The sequence below is a fragment of the Watersipora subatra genome, chromosome 1 (genome assembly GCF_963576615.1).
Source record: "Watersipora subatra chromosome 1, tzWatSuba1.1, whole genome shotgun sequence".
NCBI classification, from domain to species: Eukaryota; Metazoa; Bryozoa; class Gymnolaemata; order Cheilostomatida; family Watersiporidae; genus Watersipora; species Watersipora subatra.
The window spans coordinates 15,760,682-15,787,639 of record NC_088708.1 but is presented as its reverse complement, the minus strand read 5'-3'; the positions used below and the strand labels follow the sequence as shown (position 1 = coordinate 15,787,639).

Genomic DNA, 26,958 nt, shown 5'->3' with positions numbered 1-26,958 from the left:
TGACCAAGAGGCAGCAAGACTAACCTACTAGAATGAATTATCCTAAAGCTGCCATTTGTCAGCGTGTCATTTACCAGGGAGCATTTGTACTGCAGCTATTTTAGACTGCCCTTTAATGGAATCTTATGTCATATGATATGGTTCAATTTTATGGTCATCGCCAGCAACTTAAAAATAATTATCGAAAAATCAATAATATAAATATATGTTTTGTTGTGTAAAAAGTAATATAGATGCGTCAACACAAACCTCTGACATATCTGGCAGGCTAGAGGATGTCCTGTTTGTAAAGTAATATAGAGCCAAGAGCGTACGTAGATGAAGAGTGGAGAGAGAGAACAGAGTGTTTAATAAAAACAACTGGTGCCAATGGCTAGCTAATTGTTAAAGAAACTAGGAATATCAAATACTTGATGTATAAACAACATGCAGCTCTGTAATTATAGAACAACTGTCAGCCAAAAGTTACCTCCTAATTAGGAATGACAAGCAAAACAAGTTGTAAACAGGTACAATAATTTGTTGGCTGTTTCAATTATATGAGAATAGCTAAACAAGCTGGCATAGCTTATTGTAACTAAAGAGTGACGCTGACTTCTTACCATGCTGTTATATCGATGTCCACGGAAATGTCTAGTTGTTGGTACGTTGTTAGCTGGCCAAGCGGTCATAGCGATATCATACTCACAATAACACTACCTATAACTTCTACTGGACATTGTAAACTGATTCCCTTGGACAACCTACAGCCATGGCATGCCATGCATAAAACTAATACTGACCAATCACAGCGCAGTTTGAATATTTTGATGGGGGCACAACTCCACACGGCATTGCTAGACAATTATAATGTACACGTATATATGAAGGAATTATCAACAGGGATCTTAATAGATGTGAACTTTTATTAAGCAAATTAAACAATGACACAAAAATTGTAAAATAAATTATGTGCATTGAAAGAAAAAGCTCTTGTTGCATAACGGTGTAAATTGGCAAGGTGTTAATGTTTGGCATAAGGTGTAGTGGTTTTAGTGGAATTAGGATATCTATCAGAGCTAACATGTAAAATGGTTTTTTTTGTAATTTTAATGTCATTATATCATAATTTAACGAAAAGTGACAACTTTGGAAGCCAGTTTAGGATAAACTGGAAAGTGTCAAACTGATAACCAAACCGCATACATCCCTCCCTGTCATCTTTATGAATAATTTACTGTGAGCCTTCACTTTCACAAGAGCATTAGTCAAGTTTTATGACAAAATGATGGAAAACAATGCAGCCATTCCTACTTAAAATGACCGCGATTATGGATACATTATGAATATGACTACAGAGGAAATGGTTTGCAGACGAGTGAAAGTGGAGCAACATAACTATTAGTTGCTACGACCACAATACGGATCTAAGAAACCAACAAAAATCAACAGGATAAAATCTGCTCACTCAAATATTCTTTATGCCAAACCGTCAATTTGTTACAAGCCTGACCTTTGATACAAATGTAGCTAGCTATTTCCTTAGTATAATTGTCACACGTACGTGTAGATACATGCCTGATATTAAATATTATAACATTATATGTTGGAGGTATGTCAGACAGACCACCACGATAAAACTATTCTAAATTTATTGAAAGTTGTATTAGTATTACTTCACCAGCTGGAAGTTTAAATCTGTTTTTTTGCCGTTTTAGTAAAGTTTATTATAGCAGCCTGCACTCATTAATGGCTCAACTCTCCCATTAACGATATCCAAAAGTGATCCACATTGAGGATTTTAAAACATTCCAGAGTGTAACTGAATTAAAAAGGGGAAGTATAGAACCAAGAGATTGAAAGGCAATATCTATTTCGGAATAGGGAATCAATCTATCAGCCTGTGAAGTTGGAGAAAGAGTGGGCGATAGGGCAATATAGATCGAATAACTTTTGAAGCAAGTTTGGGTAGAGGGTTAGATGCATCTATAAAAACAATTATGAATCATTTCTCTTTCTCATTTTTTTCTATTTGGTCAATCACTTTTTAAAAAGCAAAATTTTCCAGTTTCTTTCACTGAATGCATCCATTGTCATGAAAAGCGCCCATTATCATGAAAAAACACACAACTCGTATTGCGGAGTCGTATTTTATCACTGTTCTTAGAGCTGAGATGAACGCAAGTGGTAAGCGATCCTTGAATGTACGGCAAACAATACATGAATTTCGCTAATAAGGTTTGCTGTAGTTCACACAGATTAACCCGATAGCTGCGAACAGGTCCACTGAAGCGAACGCGGAATACAGAGTGTAACTAGAGCCTATTTCACACAAACGCCTCCCGTCTCAAGATTCACAGGCCACATAGCATTCTGAATCGCGTTCCATGCAATGATGGAAAACAATGAGTTGGCATAACATCAGTTGCCGGGTTGGATGACACCTTTGGCTATTTTTTTTTCAATTCTTCCTTTTGTTTAAAAAAATCTCGAGCATATAAATAAGTTTGACAGCGCGCTAATTCCAGTCCGTGTTGGATGACAATAAGAGCAGGTGGATGAATAAACAATAGACAACAATTCTGTGAAAGGGGGATTGACGCTGGTATATCTCAAACAAATCTCAACTCTATAATTCTTTCAAAAGGTGACAATCCCAAGACAACCCGTAGACTAGTATGAACAAAGGGCAAAAGCATGTCAGTTGTTATCTGATTGTAACATAAATAAGGTCTACACTCCTGATAATTTCATGCTATCTTGGATCACGATGTGAAATTTAAAAAACAGCATCAGAAATCAGCAAAGGATAGGATCTCAGCATCGATAGGGGAGTCAGCTACTGTCCTGGTTAGCATAAGAATCGACTAAAAATATTGGCAACATGTTATTGCCGAAAACTTTGTTGGCAGGCTGACACGACATCTGGTTACAAGCGTGGGTCACCACACATGGATCTATTCAAGGATTAGATGCCTTGCCTGCTTTATAAGTGCCCTCTAGTGAATGCGCCTTTCATTTCTAGGGAGTTTTGGGCAGCTTATCCTTGCCGGTGTGAACCATTGCACTGAATGAAGAAATTTGGTTCAACGCTGAGCATAGCTAGTAACGGACAATAGAATTCAGAAATCCTCTAATCTTCCCATAATTCATGTGTTCAGTAATAGAGAACGAAATCAACCATCAATGTTAAAATGGTCTAATGCTGCACAAATTGAGTAGAAGGATATTGATAGTCAGGCGTATTGTGAGTGAATATATTTGTACTTAACTTGCACACCAATTGCATAACCGACTCGAGGAATGTACTAAATTACAGAGAATGCCCGACTTCGAACACCTGCAATAAGCCCAGGCCGTAGGCAGACGCACTTGCGTGCGGTATAAAACCTTCGGCGTTTCTTACCACAATTCATTATAATTCCATCATGGCTGCTTTAATAAAAAAATACCTGCATTGCTGAAAACAAAAGGACAGAATTAGGTTTTACTTTCCAGACATGGAGCACCCAGTCATAAAGCTTACATACTCTTGCAAAGGAGTCAGCCACACACCAGGTAATCTCGACTACCTGTTGTATTTTATTTCCACCATTGCACTTGATAAACTGTTTGAATGCTTGTTTTTTATTATTGATTGTTAAGCAATAGATCATTCATACAAACATACGCAATAAATGTAGCCCTCGGTTAACGATGAGTATATACAATTTTTGCATATTTTATCAAAAAGTATCGGTATTTTTTCATCATTTGCGATTGTTTTTGATGTGCGGCATAATTTTGATTGTTTATAGATAAAAATCGATAAAACTTGATCGCGATTAAAATGCTCATAAGAAAAATCTGTGCAAAGTGACATCACTAGCTGTCATCGTTGCTATAGTTGATATCGGCTATTGCTTTTAAATTGAAACATTACACACCTCTATTCTGTCGGTCTCTTTGCAACTGTAGACATCATAATCGCACATTCGCTTGATCTGAGCATTTTAACCGCGATCAAGTTTTGTCGATATTAATCTCGAAATATCTTGGTAATCAAACCGCCTCAAACATCAAAATCAATTGCAAATGATAGAAAAAAACCATACTTTTTGATAAAATTTACTAAAAATTCTATGCAGGTTCACCTTCGATGACAATTAGGAGTTACGACGGTTAAATTTTGCAAAAAATAATGTTTAAAGAGGCTAAATAAAAAGAAATATTTTTTAAAACCATCAGAGGAACCATGAATGTATAGATATTACATACGTATGCCAACCATGACATTGTTTTTATACAAATGCTGAATGAAAAGAGGAATGCCAAGAAAGTAAACATAATGAATAAGTGAAAATGTGTAACATCTACCGCAATATATTCTACGATAACCTAACATTTGTTTACATGCTCGTTTCCTGTGCAGAAGCCAAAATAGAAAAATTTTAAATATGATATACTTGTTACAAGTTTACACTTACTATTAAAAAGCCAAGATGGAAGCAGAGAAAGAAAAAGATGAAGAAGTACTGTACAGTGTAAACAGCCTCTACGTATGCAATGAAGACTGGAATAGAGGGAGAATAGTTTAGGACAGAGTCGCTTGCCGACAGGGTCTTCAGAATGTTATCAGAACATAAGTGAAGACTGTAAGCAGCCACGAGCTATTTACAAGGTCTTTTTATACGAAACTTGTGACTCATTCATATAAATATAGAAAAGCGCTGACAGTGGCAGGTCTTTCAATATAACTATTCTGCAAGCGGTCAGCATTTTCTGGATATTACTCTAATGCCGGTAAATGTTGATGTTTTGTTATGAATATGAACAAAAGCCTGGTTGATAGGAATAGCTAGATATATCGAGGGTTCTCTGCTAACAGAGATCGGCAGCGGAGCCAGTTTAAACAAGTGGCGGCATCTGCAAATGAATCATCTCTAACATAGAACAGTGTAAATAAGAACACTGCCAAGGTGATCAGAAATATCCAGAGTAAACATTCCAGATAATGATGTGCATGGCATTTCCCCCAAAGTTTGATATCTATAAAATTACTCCAGCAGTAATATTAGCAAATGGAAATCATATTAGATGGTGTCATCTGTCAGCACACACAATAGCAGCACTTTATAAATAGTTTCAATGCCACAGAATAATGTAGTAACACGCAGAAAAATATATAAAATTAAAAACAAACTATGATATACCGATATTGAACAAAGCCAGTATTTGTAAACTAAGGATCATACTGTCTGGATATGAGGAAAAACCGATATGAAGATCTGGGTATCAACTTCTATAATAAGTCCTGAATAAACCTCAAAATTTTAATCCCTTTGGTAATCTAATGCAATCTAATCTATATATATTCATATAGATTAGATTGTCTTAGGCTTGTTTAGTGTAGGAGCTATATTACATATAGCTATTATATAGCTCTAGCTATAGCTCTAGTAAATATAGCTATAGTCTATATATAAGCTCTTTCACACCTATCTATTCAGATCAAGATCTTGCCAAATGTCGAGATGGCCGAGAGAGATGATGTGCAGGTGTGTCAAATATTACCTTAGCAAAACAATATTGGTTTGAAATATGAGCTGTGAATCACTAGTGAATATCAAATCAACTCAAACGGAATGAAACTTCCATTTTCTAATGACTCATCTCAGACCATTTAATCACACGGCCAATTAAACAGGCAGAGTAATGATACTATTTGATGCTATAAGACAATCGATCGCGTAACAACGATAGCAATATGGGAGCTGTTATATATCTGTATGAGAAATTAGCTACAAATTATGGTCGTAGGAGCTCATGTTCACCTCCAACAAACATTCCTCCGGAGAGATTTGAATGCGAATGAATCCAGTAACCCGAGTTGAAAATTTCACTTGTGATAAGCTCAGATATTTGAGCAAACACCAGCTTTAAAAATGCTAGCCTTGTAAACGTAGATCTACCTCTATGAGCCATCTCGAACACTTGGAATGATAATTAACAACTATTTTAATGTATATTATAATTAAAGCAATCATATATATTTTAATAGAATGTGCAGCAATACTCTATAATTCTAACAGAAAATATTCCATTGACCAGGTATTTATTTATCCTATTGAGGTCATTGTAATCACTTTCTGCCTCATAATAATAAAATAATATTTATGATAGCGAAGCCATGAAATTATGCTGTTGAGGAAGTTCATCACGATAGATACTTGAATGTCAGAGCATTTTGTAAACATAAAAAGGTAGGTGAACGAGGACAAGAAGGCAAAATCGAGACAGGGTGACACCATTTTAAAACCTATCAGAAGCCATAAAGCTGAGACACTTGTGCATATTGCCAAGATATTCTCATGCGTTTGTAAAACAGTATTTGTGTTGAGGTATAATGATAGTCAGATTGCATAGATAGTCATCAAAGAGAGCAATAAGATATGTCCTGGTAAATGATGAGCAAGATAAGGAGGAAAATAGACCCGATCCTAAAACATACGCTCAACTAGTCACCCAGTCAACTGCACCTTTGACCATACAGAAACACATCAGCTCCGCCTCATTTCATCACGTAACTGCCTACTCAAGCATAATTACAGAAATTGCCTCCCTTAAGCATTGGATCCCTGAAGGGAAGAAAACTCCTTATAATTTGGTACACGCGCATCAGGGTGAGATGTGACTTTTGTATGTTAAAAAACACAATCTACATAACTGCAGCAATTTTAGTGATAACATATGAGTGACTAATTAATTCTTCTTTGAAAGATTTACTGCAAACCCCAAAACTTCAAATAATTACACCGGCAGCGCCTTTGAGGGCAGCAGTGCACCAGCTACCTTCAATTATACTGTAGCTCAAATCTAAAAACTACTCAATAATATTTCAAACGTCAATGTACCAAATTTCAGTTCATCCCTTTTATGTTCACCCCTATTACTAGGTATAGATACACAAAGTGCTCTGAGTACTATGCCTCTGGCAAAGCAATCAAATTGTACTTACAACTAAAATACAGCCAAAACTTTGCATATAAACTTAATTTGTTTCAAAATCTGCTTTGCATAGTAGGTAATTAATCTAATGTTCCCTCCACCCAAAAACTTAAGGCAACTCTCTAATGCATGCTATAGATAATCACACAAAGTATTAAGACAACTGCATTATATAACATATATGGAAAAACAAAGTTACTAAATTAACAATTAATATAAAGAGGTTTTATCATTATCATCTTAGAGACAGGTGAACAGGTGATACTTGGCAATGCAAGAGAGGGATACGTGTAGATAGATGCAGTAGTAGAGATACAGAGCATGACCTAGGTCAACTTACACTGAATATATATCAACTTACACAGCATTTGATGATGCTTCATTGTAACACTTTACATTTATATTACTTTGTAATTCTACCAGTCTTCTCTACCCTGCTCTCTCCATTTTTACTTGTGAAGCTGCGACGAATCAAGAGTCTTTAAACACTCATAGTAGGAAACTACAGTGTACAAAGCAGCAGTTTTCTATTAGTTTTCATCGCCTGAAGAGTGATTTTCTACTACGAACCAGTTTTTCCTACAACTAGTTTTCTCTACGACTAGTTTTATCTACAACTAGTTTTCCGACGACTGACGAGGGCCCCTATGACTGACGAGGACCCCCTACGAGTGACGAGAGCAATCTCATACCCCTTTGTTTTGAAAAAAAAACAAAAAAGCTCAGAACAATGAAAAATAGACATACCATAAAACTTGTATTTGAACGCCACCTTTATTTGAATGCCACCTTTATTTGAACGCCACTTCTATTTGACCGCCATCATTTGACATTCTTAATCTTCAGGAATCCATAATAGCAAGTGATCAGTAGGAAATTGTCAACAAAACCATACTAATAATGACTCGATTACATCAATAATAATTAATTCGTTCGTTGTTTCTGTTTGTATCGAAATCTGTTTTCCAAATCCAAGTCGTTACAGTTTTTTTCATTAAAACTTGGAAAGCAACACCATAGAAATAATTAGTAACTGTATCAGGCTAATAGTAGTTCTTTGTTTAAAACGGTCTTGATACTTCGAAGTACATGTACCTATGTAAAAAACGGTTTAAATTTACGTTGGTAGATTAACTTTGAAAGCAACACCATAGAAATAATTAATATCTGTCACAGGCTAATAGTAATTTCTTGTTTTACAGTCATAATAATTCGAAGTACATGTGTACATATAAAAACGGTTTAAATTTAGGATGGTAGACGTACTTTGAAAGCAACACCATAGAAATAATTAATCTGTCTCAGGCTAATAGTAGTTCTTATTTAACGCGGTCTTAATACTTCGAAAAACATGCATAAAAACTGTTTGCGAGTTTTGGGCCTAAGGTTACGTTTAGCTAGCAAACTTACGCGTTGCATTTGTGCTAAATGTGACGCTTAAAAGTTTTTGTTTGCCAAAAAAATTGTTTGAACGCTACTATCGACTAGTTCAGCAGTGCAGAAGAAGAGTTGAGGTAAGAAGATATTGTGGAAGGTATTGGACTACTAGAAAATGTTCGTTTCATCGAAAGCAACAAGCAGAGCGCAGCTATCCGACCAAATGACGGAAACATTTTTGTTTTAAAAATGTTAATTTTTGTTTTTGCATGTAATATAAGTATGGTCCATATATGTCATTTGTTCACAAATATATATATTTGTATCATTTGATAGATTATCATTATATAACTTATAAATATAAAAATTTATAGCATGTTATTTCATAGCATCCTTGCTGCCATCCTTAACACGGCTTACAATGAATCGGCGCTCGTAACTCCTCTTCTATTGCACATAAAAAGCCAGTTTTAGTTGCAAACTGTAGCAAACATATCGATGTGTGCAATGACCTTTTATGCAACCTTGTTAAATGTGGATATAAAATGAAAATACACCTTCAAATTTAGAATTGAATAAAAACTTCGTAAAGATCATCGTAGGTTAATTGCAAGCAATAGATATCAACTGGTAGAGACATGTATCAGTTTCCCAATGCATATTTATTTAGAGATCTACAAATTGGAAGTGAGTTAGCAAATTTTTCGCACCCATAAGGGTTAATGTCGCACCACCCGAAGGTGAGTACAAAGTATGGGCGACATTCAAATCGCCCGCAAAAGGGTTAAATTTATCTTCTCAAAATTCTGACGAGGTGTTTGGAAAATACGGCGCCACCTTTTATGTGAGCATCACCTAATAAAGCGCCACTCCAAGGGAAGGGTTTAAAAAAAGGGTACCATGGCATTTAAATAAAGGTTTTACAGTATTCAGAATATATGAAGATAATACGTTATTGAAGGGGCATTCTAAGAAGAGTCTACTGTTTTCACACAGCAGCAACATATGAAACAAAACTTGCTATTTCCTGGTCAAAATGTGTTTCTTTGTGGGCAAGTGAAATACGCAGATCATTTTTAGGATCGATAGCATTATAATATTTATTTTTTATATATAAGAGAGATGAAAATCCGGATTCGCATAATTAGTTGTTGTAACAACAAATACACATTCTTTGTTTTCACGATTGATTCTTGCACCCCGCGTAGAACAGCTTGGGGTGTTCGCACCCCCAATCGGGAAGCCCTATTATACAGAGACAAATATTTGTTTAAACTTAATATTCTACGTTTAAAAATTCATGAGTATCTTGACTTATCTCACTGGTGTAGGCCACAACATGGCCAAAAGAACAATTCTTATCTATCCCTGATGACTTCAACCAATAGGACGCAGTCTACAGTTAATCATAATCCTAATAAATGGAACTAACATCCAGTTACGGAGTGAGTCATTTCCGGTTGCAGCCAATCATGGTGAGGGAAGGTGGGCCAGTGCCATTGTTGTGTTGATGTAAATGAGAGTTTGTTGCCAGAGTGATTATGAGAAGCTGCCAAGAGTAGAAATATTGGAAATGTTTTTAAATGAATCAATGTATGACAGTGAATGATTAGACGACTCCTATGGGTAGAACGAATTGTTTGACGTTGAACTTATGAAGTATGACACTTCCTTATAAGAAAAAGTAATTGATAACCAAGAAGCGTTTCGTCACGCAACATATTTTTAGGCTTAGTTCAGTTAATAAGACAAGATTGAGTCTGCCGTGATTAGTGAAACATTTGGTGAAGAGACAGTTTGTGACAAGCTCGTAATTGCTCACAATTATGAGCAATGGTCATCAAACTCGATAAGAGCCATTATAGTAACCCCATCGACACCAAATACAGACACAAATACCAGTTATAAATCCTTTGAACAAGCTAAAGTGCTGAGTGCAAACAATTAGCTTATGATTTCAATAAAAGATAAAAAAAGAGTTGAATAGAAGAGATACGACTGTTGACGACTCGTTTGCATGATGCGAGAACTAAGGTGAGCAGGAGAAGAATGCCTCCGAGTGCTACTTGGGCATGCTTAGCAAACACGGGACATAAGTAAATCGGCTATCCTTTCCACTCGAGCTCACTAAGTCGAAATTCTATACATGGCCGATAAACTTGCGTGTGAAGTCAACAGAAGAGAATAAAAGGTGATAGCATAACTCAAACGAAGGCACATGTTACTTTAAGTAGAATGTTGGGGTGTGCGAAAGAATTGATTGCAATTGAAAAGGTTGTTTAGTCAATACGAAGAATATTGTATTTGTAACAAAATATGGTGGCAGGTGAACATTTGTCACAATTGTAAAGTTTGCAAATTTGAATGCGTGCTCACACAGAGTGCTTTGACAAACGTATCTGTTATAATAAATTTATAGCTAATGGCCTCACACTTTTATACTATTACTCTCATACCTGAGCTATTACAAAGCTGCGGCTTGGTTACAAGTTATGAATTGCTTTTTTGAAGTCTTAGAATCTGATGAGCGTTTTACAGTCTGACAGCAATCGGCATCACAGAGCCGGCGATGGGGGTAGTTATTCACTTGTTTGTTAACAAATCGATATTAGTTATTCATACTCTATGAAGCTAGTATATTGAATTATTGTTTATAATTATATATTGTAAAAAGAACTGTGAAAGAAACACAAATGAACATCAAAAATAAATGTGATTAGGTCTAATGTATGAACTGCATTTGTCAAGAAAAAAAAGGTTTTTTCCATATTTACGACGCACAAGCGGAGAATCAAATGAAAAGCAATTCTCAACACAATTTCAAGCTACCTGATGTCAAAATGGTGCGAATGGGTGGATTGTGGGCTTACAGTTGTGAGTTCAAACCCAATTCATAGCCATTTCTGATGGCGAGTGTTGACGCTTCTTGCATACATCTTTCACACGCTTAGATAGATTTCATTCACAGTGTTAAGTTTTTAAGCATCACAAATGAACTATTACATACAAGTATATTATATTATTCAATGTTTTATACTTATATAGGTATATTATATTTTTCCATATTTCAATCCACCTCCTCAGCAACTGTAGCGTTTATATTCCATGTTAAGTCTCCTTGTTTTTAAAACAAAAGATCACTGACAGCCTGTACATATTTACTGTGACAGATAAAGAAATGATTGACAAGCATCTCCCTGCTCTTTGTATCTCATGTTTAAATTAACCGATAAAATGTGCCTCATTCACTAGGCATAGGAATGATCAGTTTGAACTTGGCAATGCTTATCAAACTGTTTTGATAGAAGACAACTCCACACTGCTACAAGATTGCACCATAAGCAAGGCATTCAGTTGTGTAATAAATTAAGTTACACCTAGCTAAACCGTTCGATTGCCCAGATTGGTTAACCATGAAGTTACTGTAATGGAAGTTTAATCGATTTGGTTTCTCCAGTAATCTGTAGATCTGTAAGCCAGATTATCCAGCAATTGCGACAGATTGTGACAACGCCGTAGTCTGCCGCAAAAAATAAGATTTAAGATGGATAGCTATATGAAACATGTTTACACTCGTTACTTTCTAAAGAAAACATTGATGCTTTTAGGCTGTATTTGTGTTATTAAACCCTGTCGATGTACACAGGCTATGTATAGTTTTATTTGTGTTATTAAAACCTGTCGATGTACACAGGCTATGTATAGTTTTTAGTGAATAAATCACTAAGTTTGTACGATCAGGAGAGTGTATGAATTTCATACAGTATTGATTGATTTGTTTTAAACCCACCTCTGACTCATGCTTGTTTGACACAGCATTTATGGTATATTTTTTCTAATAAACAAAATTAAAAAATTATCTGTTTAAGAAGTTTCTTTGCCTCCGGACATTGTCTCATGCAGACCTTTTTGGATATTACAGGGTTAGGATCACTAAATAATACATTCCTGACTCCACACGCCTAATTACATCAATGCAAACTAATTACCCTTCACTAAGACACTAGGGTTTAATTTAATGCGTAATTTTTCAAGTTCAACTCAACGCCTGGCACTCAAGATTGCCAGGCATTTTTGGTAATAGAAGAATGAAGGAAAAATGGAAGGAATGACTACAGCTGTGGAAATAGTACGATGTACTTGCTACGATCCTAACATAATGTATAGGTATTTGATAGGCCAGTCATCCGCACATAATCATAAAACACAACACTTTTTTCAATTCGTCTGCTTATCATGGATATATAGTCATATCTCGACAAACGAGCTCAACGCGTTCTGGAGCTGAGCTAGTAAGTCAATTTATTCAGTCTCAAGGCACTATTTCCTACATAAAATAACAAAGTACAAATTAATTCGATACCGTGATATAAAAATACCACCTAAATAGGATATTATAATGGAAAAACGTATTTTTAATTGTTGTAATTCAGTACCAACACTACCTATTTAATAATTATGATCTGCAATAAAATGTAACATCACTATGTATACTACTGTATGGAGTTTTTACCTTCAAGACAGACATTGTGGATAACGGCGGTCTGAGAGAGACTTGAGACCAGTCCATTCGGTACACTAAACTTTTGTGACCCTATGTAATAGAAACTTTGAATTTAATTTCTATAAATTTAGTTTACTAAACACACTTGAAGAAAAGTTTTAATTTTTTACTAAAGTTACTTTAATTTTGTTGTCATATTTTTAGCCTAGCATTTGCTATAACTTTTAATCAACCTTCTACAAACTTTTTTCAAACTGATCGAGGAGAAAGACCGAGCGGTGCAGTTCTTGAAAACGGCCTCTTGCATACTTGCCATGTAGTGTAGTAGCCATCGAGAACCGGCTCGCGTGCTGGTATCCAAAAGATCACTCGTATCTGAAGGAAGAAACTTGCTAAAAATCTCAAGTTTCTCGCATGATGGGACACGCATGTGTAGAGGTATGACAAATTTTTCTGTGAAAAAAAATCTAGTAAATAAGCATTTATATTTCTACAGTTACCGTTTCTTATGACTGTTATTCGCACACTGGGTACCTATGTTTGGGGACATAAAAAATGAGATAGTTCCTAGTTAGATGGACAGGGTGTAAGAAAATGAGCAAATCTTCACTGTTAAGATGCAAACACACGAGGCGATATTTAGAGCAATGTCGCGCTGGGTGGCGCTAATCTGCGCTAGAACTCGCTCAGCGAGCTCATGTGCAGAGTGATTACGCTAGACAATCTCTATCACAACTTTATCGTTAACGAGATGCATTTCGATTGGTTGGTTTTTCCAACATATGGCTGATAATTTATTTGTATCGATGTTCACCAACGTACAGCAACAACATTTTGCTATTTTGTTACGATTGAAACATCATCAAAATGAACACTGAATTGTTCATAGATTTAATAAGAGTACACCCAGTCCTGTACGACGCAACACACAAAAATTACTAAGAAACCCAGTCGAAAACCAACATTTGGAGTCAATCGTTGCACAGGTTGACCATTTTGAGAATGGTAAATATTTATTGTTTTAAAAATAAAAAATTACTATAAAGTAGACTATATATAAAAATCGTAACATTACTGTTAAAAATACAATCGTATTTTTTCTAACGTCTACTTGTTGTGCACAATCCATGAATATGCCTAATAACAAAAGCGGAAGTTGTCTACGTTGTTGCCTTGAAGACGCCATATTGACTTAATCTTATTAACAACTCCGAAGAAACTAATGATATGGAATTTTATTGGCAGTTTGTGAGCATGCCCGCGATATCCTTTGCTGGTGAATCGCTCAAGTGCGTTTAGGCACACGCCAACGATATCTCCGCACTCCACATGACTCACATGCCTAGATTGTTTGCACATTTAGTGAGGAGGCATGTCAACAACTGAAGACCAAAATATTTATAACAGAGTAATTCATTAAAAAACTTTTTAATTAAAATTATTCTGTTAGTTAGAATGTCTCATATTTGTGGTATTCACAGGCCCCTCACAAACCTTCTATGAAATCTGTTTTTTCTTCAGAATGATTTGTTTTATGCTTAGAGCGTTAACTTAGAAATGTTGTAATTGCAGCTGTTTGTCTAACCGAGCCGTACAATTATCTCTTGGAGTCTGCACCATGCTGGTACCCGAGGGGTTGCTGGCAGCCATGCTCACAAAAAGGCTGTACCAAAAAGCTAGAATTGATGGCCATTAGACTGGGGAAAGGCAATTAATATTTAATGACAGTCCTGTAATTGAAGTCAATAATACATCCTAGACTAATATAACCAAAGATGAAATTTCGGTGAACTTTTATACCAAAGACGCCGATTGTATGTATTGTTTCTATTGGCTGACAATTGTCATAAGCTGGAGTCTATCAATAACCAGAATGTTACGCACGTACAGCTGTCATGTCATCCATACAATGGCCCGTGTGCCTTATTGCGCTGGTGCCTCCTTTTAAAGATTTCAAGTTTTATTTGAAGTGCCTGCTGGCACCCAGTTAGTGTGGCCAAGTTGCTAGGGCGGAAACAGCAATTTATATAATTTATCCAAATTAGCATACGCATAGGCCTAGAGGTGCCAAAGATTGGAATAGAGTTAAGAAATACCACATCAATATAAGATATGGAATCTTTATAGGTAATGAGTCAAAAGTTCACTAAAGAATTTTTTGAAAACAGGAAATTAAAATTAAACTTCTAAATTAATCTGTCGATAGGATGTCAAAAATAAAACTGAGAGCAAATAACTCCAAAATAATATGAATTGCAAAATATAAGTTGGGATATTATTCCGATTTGTGAGTTAACTGGTACTTGGAACAAAGCAATTGGCCATGCATTATCTGAACCAACTCGCGAATGGATCTGCGCTATTACATTATTCAGATAGCCAATTAGTTATAAGCGGAGAAAGAATGACAGAGACAGGAGCCAACTGGAGTCATTAGTGGTTAGTGACAAGTGAATACGCTTGATCAGAGTTAATGCTAGATTGTAGAGGTTTGTAATATGATGGAGAACACAACTACTGTATCAGTAGATAACATTGTGGAAACAAATAGACATTATACTATTGCTGTTAACATTTCTGTGACAAACGGCCAAAGATATACGAGAAAGAGTGAAGGATAACCTTGGCCATAGCGGTTGAAAAGACGAAGTATGTTAAAAGGTTAAATTTATCAGCTTTATTCTTATTACACTATTTTGTCTCGGATATACAACTTGTGATCTATTGCCGATGTTTCCAGGTTTGATCAACTCAAAAAACTATTTCGGCTCAAAAAGGACTTTGAGAGTTGAAATTCGACATACTGTTTGCAAGATGGAAACTTACTAACCACAAAAAATAATTGTGCTTCATGCGAGCCGAGGTATCCAAGTATCCAGGTATACCGTATGAGCAAAACTATTGATCTAGCCTCATCTTTTTGTATCAAGAAATATTGTTGAATACTGACAGTCGCTGTTTTGCAGTCTATCATTATTGTAGCATCTGAGTTGGGTAAGATTTAAAAGGTCTATTGTTAGAGCCCACTGGGACGTCTGACTCCACATACCTGAGGGCTAATTGAATTGAAAGTTTATCAATTGTTCACTGAGATTATATATAGGCTGAAGAAAAGGATTTCGCTTCAATTGAATGTCTGCTTGAAATTGAATTGATTAAAAAATACTTGCCAAAAAACAAAAATATTGAGCCTTCTCTGATTTGCTGTACTGTTGACCTATATCCAAAGAGATAGTTACTTTTAATGACCTAATATCCATACCATGATGTTTTGTTCATCCTGGGACTAACAATATTCTTCGGTACTGGGAACATGAAAATGCATTGCTTCCATGTATTATTATTAAGCATACCTGTAACCTTGAAAGGGTAACCGGGAACTGTAACAGGGTAGCAGTAGTGAACAGGCATTTGCTAGGAATTGTCTGCCCTGATTTGGCATGACAGTTCCAAACACCAGCATATATTTCATGTTTGCTAATAAGTACAGTTCAACCTGAACATGCAAAGGTATTTATACTGATATTCGCTTCACGCATTCAAATCGTCATATACTAGAGTATGTATTCTTATAAAAATATATAGGATTTGGTTTAGATTTTTTCTGGAGTCACAAACAATGATAAACACCACGTAATCACTCTGAGCATTTAAGTAAGTGCATGGTATAAAACCATTCACAAAACTAAATACATAAACCTAAATTTTATGCTAACAGTAAAGAAGAAGTCTGTAAAATAGGTTTTCATTGCTACTTTACCTTATAGACATGTGGGCAGAAGTGAAGACTCGACTAAGTTTGGTATCAGAGAGGATGTTAGAAATACGGAGTGTAACTTATACTAGATATAGTTCAAACTAATTTTATTTATGTTTTCTATTACTTTTATATGTTAAGCCTAATTTATATCAGCGTTTTTATTTTCACTTATGAAAAAATAATGTTTCAAGAAATTTCAAACATTGTGCCGGTTATATTGAAAATCAATTGGCGCATTGAGAAACATATTTGCTCAAATAGTAACGTCAAAAAATCACTATGTAGAAGTGATTGTAAATTGAAGTTTAATTATATCTGGATATTACTAAATTTCACTTTGTCATCGTGTCTGTCTGTCTGTTAGTCCGTGAAAATGCTATCCATTTCCACATTTTTTGCTTAATTTCATACAAACTTCACAAGCATATGCTCCATGCCTTTAGCCAAGCCAATCAAAACTCCTGATTCCTGTGAGCCTCATGAACACCCATCCGATAAGAAACTCTAAAATGCTCCTTAGCATACATGAAGGTCGATTGCCCTCAATGAAAGTGTTCATGGATTGTTGCCATGAAAGCGGTCTAGCAATTTGCTTTGAAAATCTACACGCGTGCTGCAGGCTATCTGAGTAAAAAGTCTGGCTGTGCTTACAGCTGGTATCATACCACAATGTATATTATAATATAAACAATATAATGGAAGAATTAAAGGCAAAACAAAAATATTTTAACGCTAAAGAATATGGCTTAGATATAACCTACCGAAGCCATCCTTAAGATCGTTAGCGAAGTAACTTTATCAGCGCGCAATGTGTCTGTGAAAATATCAGTCTTCCAGAATTGCTTGAGTCATGCTATTTCACAGACTGTACAAACATAGCTATATATAAAATGACATGATAATGAATTGTGGGTGTGATATATCGGATGTGTACTTTCCGCAACTCTCAAAAGTACTGGCGAATGTTGCAAGGGTCAGATGACAGTCACTAAAAATACAGCTATGCAGAGTTGGTGGTATCAAGGGGTTTGAAACTTTTACAAGGCTGGGTGGTATCCAGGGTCTGGCGACTTTATGTGACAACGCTACGTTGTCTAGTAGGGCCTGGCTGGGAAAGGTGGGCAGATAAGCCTACATATTAACACTAAGGTGAGTAATGGGCTGACCAAGGTTAGTAGTGGGCCGACCGTCTGACCTTAGCTTCCGGCTACCATCTTGTCTCACAATTACCTCCCACAATCCGCTATGAAGTATATTTCTATTGGGATGCAGTCAGAATGTTCTTTGTTGAACAGCAGGAATGAACGCTACGCCGATGTTACTCATAACTTAGGCCATCCTTGTCAATGTGTGTCAGTATACCTGGGCAATTCGTCCAATGATAGGAAGTTTTGAAACTTTTTAAATAGATCTAAACATGCTCATAACCCAATGATATTTGGTAAAACACTGGTAAAAATCCAGAAACACAGAAAATGTCAACAAATATAAAAAAAATATGTGTTTCACAGTTCGTCGGGCTAAAACCATAAAAATTCATACGACTTTAAAGTTTTTACCGCAGCACCATATCCATCGAGCACACGTTCATCATCGTTTTACAACTCACAATAGTCTGCAATTTTATGGTTAATATCATACAATTCTTCATCTGCATCACAATCATCTATGACATACCAACAAACGAGTCGCTTCCATCTTTTCGCAATATTGTCCTAGTACATTGTTATTATAACAAAGGAAGTAGATAGAGACATTTGAAAACGGTTAAAAACGGAAGTAAAATCTCTGGTCTAACACCCTGCGCAAGAATTAATTTGATTGGTTTACACTGTTACTTCGAAACAGCATTTGTAAACAGAGCCATACCCTACGCAATGCCGGAATACCAGCCGTCGGGGTGCAAAAGATTAACGAAGTTTTGGTAGAAGAATTTTACTAATAGAATACGTTTATGAATTAGCAAAGATGAAGCGCTCGCGTCTACATGGCCGCCTCGTCGGCGGCCATTACCTACGGGCTTCGCCGACTACCGCTCGCCGTGATCGTGCGCTCGTTTCGCGTGCATTCGGTTTTGACTAAGAGCTCAGCCGGCGCCCGTCAAAACTTTCGTGACCGCTCTTCCGCCCTTTTTCCCAAGTCGCGCGCGTACAGCGCCAGCCCTCCGCCTACGTTTATTTCTATAGATATATAGCACGTATATGAATAAACTAAGGGGCTCATGTGAAAACTATGTCTGAGCTATATTTACTAATCAACCAAAAGACTGGCATGTTTTGGTACAGAAATATTTTATCAGTCTGGTAAAATCTGCCTTTTTCACAAAAACACAAAAAAAACATTTAATTCACATTCAAATTCACATTTAACTCAACATTCAAATCTCAGAGAACATGTCTAACAATACACAGTCACCAACAAAAAAGTCTATTTTCAAGAAAAACTTAAGATAAATAATAAAACTAAATATATATATTAGGAACTATTACTATATTTGTATTATAATCAAGATGCTATAATATGATCAGTTCAATGCACTTGGATTAGGAAGAAAGAAATACGGCGTCTCAGCTGAAATTAAACCAGACAATGCCAACCGATGTATTGCAAAGGCACTGATACTTGACTTATAGTTATGAATATACCAAATAAAAAATTATGTCTGCCTTATGTTTCGCAATATTGCCTGAGTATAAATATTCTTATAAGACGCTTATAAAAAGTTATCATCTGGCGTGATGCTTTAAAAAGATATGTGACAGGAAAGGTTACTCAAGGACGGAAGAGAAAAAATTAGCATTATTAAATATTTGAGCTGTCAGTAACCATGGTGTGCTGACGCAACGTTAGCCAGGCGAGAATGATTGGTCACCATAAAATCAACAATATTTCTGCATAATAAGCCACTCAGAGCTAAAAGCAAACAATTCACACTTAATGAGTAGCTTCAAGTCGGAGTGCAGTTTAAAAACGTTTCAAAGGTTTAAGTTTTCAAACACACTCAGAGGACCCCCAGTGCAATAGTTGACGGCAATTTAATCAGTGTTTCGCACCACATGCCTACCGCGAATACCTCAGCGAGACCACGAGTTCTCATGAAGGTGTAGCAACACACGGCTGATAAAGAAAGTTTGTAACTAACTAATAATCTGATGAGATAGTCCTTTGACACTATTCTTCGTCTAATTAGCACTTGACAGTGGCAAATAAGAAAACAAATGGTCAGACCGCAGCATTTGTTCTACAGCTTGACTCTATAGATGGAAGCCTGGACTAGGTAAAGGTTGCTTTGAGCTACAGGTGGTGGTTATGAAATATTAACCCTAAACCAGTTTGATGGGGTGAAGTCGGCAAGTCGGCCCGTGTCATTTTTCTAATACTGTTTTATAAAATATTACTGTTGGTCGATAATACAGGGAGTCCGTGGGTAATGATGATCCAGATTTATGCTGTTTTGAGATTATGCGCCTCATAAAATTATAAACGAATATACTAATCGTAAACGATGCAACCAATTGCAAACTAGTTCCATAATATTTATAAACTATTATAGATATAAACTGTCTAGAATATGTTTTGTTGCGGTTGTGTCAATAAGTTTCAGAAAGACGCTATTTTGATTGCGAATATCATTTTATTAAAATTTACTCAAATTCATTTGGTAAGGATTTGTTTTCTCTTTCTAGTAAAGTACTTGGTATATTATTGGTTACATTATTATAGTACAATAGCGGTACATATACAGTAATTTATTTATGTTCCGACTTACACTGAAATATAGATTTCACCGCATATTAAGAACGGATCAACATCATAAGTTGAGGACCTCTCTACCTGAGATGATTATTGAAGCCAAGTTTTAAAAGTTATTTACTACGATCTTTTCCTGTAATTATTTGTCCCAGGAAGAATTGTTGCAATGAAAAGCTTAATATACAAGATAACTTTCAAAAAGACAAAAAATCAACAAGATTAGCTTATCAAACACCATTGGACGTGCATGCGTGACACATAGACTCGATAACCAACCAGTAGCATGCTGTTAAAAACAAACTCGATTTATATCCAGCATGGATGTTGTCTCGAGACAAACATACAAGCCGAAATTGTTATCAAGAAAGGGCATGACTTGTTATGAATCCAAACAATTCATGCCTTCAGAATGCATCTGGCTGTGGAACATCAGCCTTGCATGGCAGGGTGTCACTGAATTCCAGAACATCTCTCAATATTTATAAGGTCATTCGTAATAAGTAATCGCGTCTGGATCAACGGATAATAGATTATGAAATCTCATGGCTGACATGTCTTATGGGCGATCATGACGCAAGCTTCTCAATACACATTATAATAATACTTATTCAAAATTGACTTGTCAAGTTTTCCTCATAACAGATGTATCTCAACCAAATCTTCGCTCAAGACCGCCAAGCAGATGGCACCGCTTCTCTTGTCTCTACTTTAAACTCATGTAGCCAATGCGTCGTCGAGTTTTGAGCAATCAAAATTCATCAATCTCGTGAAGATATTACAGAATAAATTATTCTAGTGTACCGCCTCTCTTTCCACATTCTTGCATAATAATATCAACTCTATAGTAACTGGCCCTCCAATTTCTAGACCAACAGCATAATTCATACAGAGCGCTCATTGCAGCCCAGACTCTAGTCAACGATGATAACATGCTATTAGATGAATTGGTTAAGAACAAAGGGTATTACACAATACACAATAATATCATTAAAACAGACAATATACTATGAGAAGAAACCTACAGTTGTAGCAGTTAATCTATCACCTACAGTGGCTGAGTGTATTGACCAGAAATTGTACAATTGCTGGAGTTATCTTGGCGAGTAGTGGTAGTAAGTGGATTTTAGGGCTAATAGCAACACAGTTACAGTTTATATTTGTTTTAGTTCACCAATCCTTGTGGTATAATCCATTAATCTCCTAATACGTCTCCCATGTTATAATAAGCAATTTACCTGGCTTCACTAATTGATGAAATAATTTATGAAAGTGTCACCTTGTCTCCATTCAGTTTAGATGAGTCGAGCCAATTAGTGCGCTGTTGTGTAACCTGACATCTTATGAGATAATTACACACTGATCCTTTCAGAGAAGAAAATTTCTTTAATTGAACATAAGCAAAAGTGTTAAGTTACATATTTGTTTAGTCTTTGATTTAAATAGAAATTACATAAACCTAATCAAAAAAAGACAATTTGATGGACTTTCGTTGAAACGACGAGTGAGTTCCAACAACAAATGGGTAACATGTCAACGGTAATGACTATAGATGCAGAAATAAATAACCATAAAAAATGCTCAAATTATTGACAAACGAAACGATCTAACAGCATAAGACTAGCTTATCGTTAGGCTACTATTTGTTACCATGTAAATGAAAGCGCTATCTTTTTTTAACTAGTCTACCAGGACATGAAAACAGGGCCGGTTAGTGCAAGATTCAATGCACTCTAGGGCTATGTTACAGACACTAGTACTTCAATTCAAAGCCACAAGACCAGATTGTATGCTTGCACTTTTGTAGTTACTCACCTGACTCTCAAAACAGGCTGTGTTGTCAAAGCACATGGGCTGTGGTGGACGTCTGCCAGCACGTCTTCCTTCAGTTTTATAAAAATCCATGATGAATGGCTGAATGGTTGAATGTAGAGGCTGCTTTTCAGTCACAGTTACTACATAACTGTTGAGCCAGGAAACTCAGTGTTAACTAATTGAGAAAAGTTTTAACTCTTGTCTCAGGCGTTGGTTTAGTGTTAAAAGCAAATATTACTGGTGCTCCTTGCTGTTTCAGTAAATGTATCCTGAATCTATCTACAGCACACGTCCTAGAAAGTTGGAGACAATAATAGTTACCCACAAACCAAATGCTAACGAACTTGATTGAGCGCTTGATAAAATCTACAGCGTTTTCTTTAGTCAGGTCTCTTAACTTGATTATGGGTGACTTCACATGGCACATCGTTCTATTTCGAAGTCCAGCTTTGTTTATAGGCTAATGCACAATATACGCCCAAGCACATGTCATACAGTCTTTGCTATTGGCTTACCTAGCGTTTATTGGCTAATAAAGAAACAAGTATCCAATGGTCGCTATCTTATTTTGCTGGATCATTATGAACATGCGCGTGTTGTCAAATTGCCAGCCAAATGTCTGCTGGTGCTGTCATGCTGTGACTAGTACTAGCCTTAATATTTCTGTTCACTTTCAAAAGCTGAGAAAAAGCTCTTTGGATAATATCTTAATCACAATTTCTACTTTCATTATGCTGATCTTGATTGTAAGATATGTGATGAGACACTCCCATGATCGTCAAAGATTATTTGATGCATGCGCAAAGTAGATGTATACAATTGTAGACAACTTTATTCAAAAAGTATCAAAATTAAAAACTGTCCACAAAAATTCTATCGAAGACCAAACGATGACAGGCGTGAATAAAAATGTTTTTTAGACCAGCCTAGACCTCCGATCTTAGTCTAGCAAAAACCTCTTTTGGCATGTCTTCAGAGCTAACAATTGTTAATGCATTCCATCTTATGTAGCATGGCATTATATCTCTGGGATGACAGGTTCCACTTGCGTATCTGAAAAGAACAACAAACATTGGAAGAGGTTGAGCTGCCAGAAATTCAACACACATCAAATAGTATACTATTTGTATATAACAAAGGATGTGTGGGAATCAAACATATATATAAGGTTGTGAGACTGTGTGCCAAATTGACATTCCATTGCTGCTGCTGCCAGTCTCAGTTGTTGTCGATAAAGTACAGTACCATAGCAGAGATGGAAAGCGCTGTGTCTGCTGATTACACCGCTGGAGCAATGATAAGCAATGTAAAATATCAAAGGACTGCTGCCCTAATCATACCCAAATCATGTTCATTTATGAGCAATTATTTGATTTGAAACTCGATAAAACCAGTGTAAAACTATCATTCGACTGGCCATAAATACCAGCAGAGCGAGTCAGATATTATATTTAGGTGCTGAGACTCAGCCAGCTCTCAGAGGTGAGAGACTATCTGGATGACCAATATATTGTTACTTAAAGAGCAGACGATTCAGGGCACAAACTGAATTGATTCAAACTTTCAGCGCATGTTCGGCGCTCTTCCGGGTCTCGCTCAGGAATTTGGTAAACACGGGTTTGTTGTTCTCTCCTTCAGTATGTATGTCTACATCTCAGGAGGGTAAATACTACCATGAGATATTCACCTTGCTGAATTCCGGTGACATATACAGTAGGCCTATATATACGCCCAGATGTCACACGATTTCACGATTGCAGTTTTACCCTTTTGAGACATGGACATACACATGTAGGCGCTACAGTAGGCATTTCTACAACATAAATAATCCATTTTAGGAAAGTTTGCTTTACAGGGAATTTATGTGTTACGAACAGTAAAATATAGGTAAATTGCCTAATCCATTCCAAGATATTTCCAAACACACCCCTTTGGCAATACAGAAAAGAAACTTAAGAAAGACTAGACTTCATTTCTTAATTTGTTGGCTGTAGCCTATTGTAACTGCCGTATTATTGGTTTGCATTGGCGACTTTCTTCCTTTTCTGATCACTTTCACTCTGTTCACGCTCCATGATTGCAGCAATTTTACAATAAGTTGAAAACATTTTTGGCGTCCATTCACAAAGATTTGTTAATTTTTTCTAAACAGCAAAGTCTGTGCTGCAAAGCAAAACTAATAATAAATATTTTATGTCTAAAAAATTTAAAACAAAAATATATTTTCTCTATAATAGTAAGAGCATCTGTCCGTCGTCTATTTGTATCTTGACGGTCAAAATTAGGATAAAAGCTATCTTTCGACGATGTTACAACTTGTAACATTCAGATTGGTAGACTAACGCTGTAACACCTGCACTAATCGATCGCTTCTAAGTATTTTTGAGCAATCACGCAGCTACATAGGCCTACTTATTCTCTCCGTTTTGTCGACACATCTGACGGTCTATCACAACGAATTAGAATGTCATGGATACTTCTATACAAGTGTATATATAATAGAGATTATGCTATACGTATGTCGTTTTGTCTCACAAACTACAAGGTTATCGTTATTCAAATCAAATGTGAAAACTTGTACCGATTTGACATTTTACATTAGGCCTCTGTGGACTTTTTTAAGCAGAAAATCTTTACGTAAATTTACGTAATTTTTACGTATATTTGTTGCGTCATGTGGAGCCTATGTTATGGGAAGTATAGAAGGTAGACATATACGTTATAAGAGCGGCTACTGTCCATCGCATATATATATACACCGCATATACATATAATATATACAGAATGAACATAGTGTGCAGTTACACAAAATGGTAACAATATACGTTTATACATTGCTTTTCCATGCTTTGAATGGGTTCAGGGTTGCTTCCATTTCGAATCATGGAAAGAGTAAAATCTGAACACAATTGCCAACAGTTTGCTTCATTAAAGTTATGCAGAAGCAACCTCCGTGGGAGTACTATTAGACATCATAGAAACGCTTACTGCTGATGAATTCGAATCGATAATACTCGGCTAACCTCTCCCAAAGGAAGTAAAAAAATTCAACACACTTCAGCACGACTTCTTCGTAGACTTAACTCTTTTAACTTCAAAAAAGTTCTTTACTAAAAGCGACTGTCGTTCATGCGACCTTCAAGTAAGATCTGTGTACAAAATAGTAGTAAATTCTGTTGATATCTTGTAATATAGAGCACAGCGATGAGGAACACAGAAATAAAATTGCAATCAGACGTTCCAGATTAGTTAGTAAACGAAGTTGACTAACATGCGTTAGTCAACTAGTTGATTATGCATGAATCAAAAAGCGACCATGACCCAAATGTGAGATTGGTTTAAAAGATTTCGTTTTAACGGATACATCGCGAATCTTGCAACAATCTATAATCTATATATTGCAACTCAGAATCCTTGAAACGTTAAGGTTTCCTTGGCAGTGGACAACTCTGAACCCACTCAAACTATAAATAGGCTTGCGTTAGCTGGCCCTTTAATTTACCTTTTCCTCCTCTCTAACCACTTGTATCTTTTCCTTTTTTTAACTCTTTACCTCTTCATTAAGTTACAACCAATTTGCTATAATAAACGGCTGAACTTGACCTGCTGCTGATATAAAATGTTTAAAGTAAGTAGGCAGCGCTGTAGCTACTTTAAAGCAGCCGCGCTGAAGAGATGTACATGTACATTTACGAGTAGTCGTACAACAGTGAACATTTGGTTTTTTTTACTTATGCAGAAAGGGGATTAATGGGGCGTGACTACTCTGTATGATTTTAAATAGCAAAAGTGCTATTATCTTTGGCGAAGAACCCTTTAATTGGTAATATGAAACCTACTCACACACTATCATTTTTAGCTCTCGGGCTATAGCCCCATAATCTGTCTATATTGTTAGAACTGGTCATATGGTGTCCAATTTAATGCCTATGGCTCCCTGTTACTTTTCTATAGGCACACTGCATTGACTGACTAACAGACAGGACAGTCATGGCTTACAAACCCCTTGAGCTCTAGAACAGCTCCTGGGGCTGATTGGATTAAGTGAGCCCCTCCTGTTATATCTAAAATCTTTTATTCCAAACTGTACCATCTCTTGTCTATAAAAATATTATCTTTTGGAGCATATGGTTGTTTTCTCCTCCTCTGGACATTTGGGATTGACAGTTCCTTTGTCACGCGCGTAAACATATATATTAATATCATAATAGCTTGTCAGATGGCAGCAGGATAGGCCTGTAGCTGGTAGGTTGATTTGGCCAGTCACTTACAGCAAGTAGTCATTAGGAAACAGAGGAGAACATTTTCATTAATTGAAACGCTGATCTTGACTTAAGGTGATTCTGACAGCATTGTTGAGTTGGTCTGACTATAGCTATTTTCTCTATTCATTCAAGTCTCTGCTGACTCTCTTGGTCAGACCCTCCCAGTCAGCGGCCATTCGATATCCCGGCGGAGTTACTAAAACAATACTTGAGTGCACCGAGTGTTTACTCTGCAAGGCTGCAATTATGGCCATTAGAAGGCATAGCATTTATCCAGTAATCGAGAAATAATGTCATCATGCCAATTTCATTCCCAAGAGACGATTTTCCATCTCAGAGAGAAACATAGCTGCCGGCTGCCCGTAGAATAAGAAGAATGCGTGGCAGTGGCGGTATAGCTTTCCTAATTACCAATTTATAGCACTTGAAGCTCACAACCTGGTCATCTGTCAGGGTCTTATTATTCTTTGAGAAAGAAAATAAGTGGTCTTTCGATAGGATGAAGTTTCTGTACTGACGGA

At 36.3% G+C, this 26,958-nt stretch overlaps 1 protein-coding gene across 3 annotated transcripts in view; it reads right to left on the bottom strand.

Moving 5' to 3' along the window:
- LOC137400070 (uncharacterized) overlaps positions 1-22,417 on the bottom strand; it is a 35,248-nt gene extending 12,831 nt beyond the window's left edge. The window contains exon 1 of one of the 3 annotated variants that reach the window (XM_068086390.1): positions 22,173-22,417. In XM_068086390.1, coding sequence (XP_067942491.1) covers positions 22,173-22,262 — 90 coding nt within the window. In that variant the 5' untranslated portion in view covers positions 22,263-22,417. Of the gene's footprint in view, positions 1-602; positions 719-22,172 lie in introns of those variants that run through there. The other 2 variants (XM_068086382.1, XM_068086395.1) reach the window with 2 other exon arrangements.
- Positions 22,418-26,958: the final 4,541 nt, after the last annotated feature.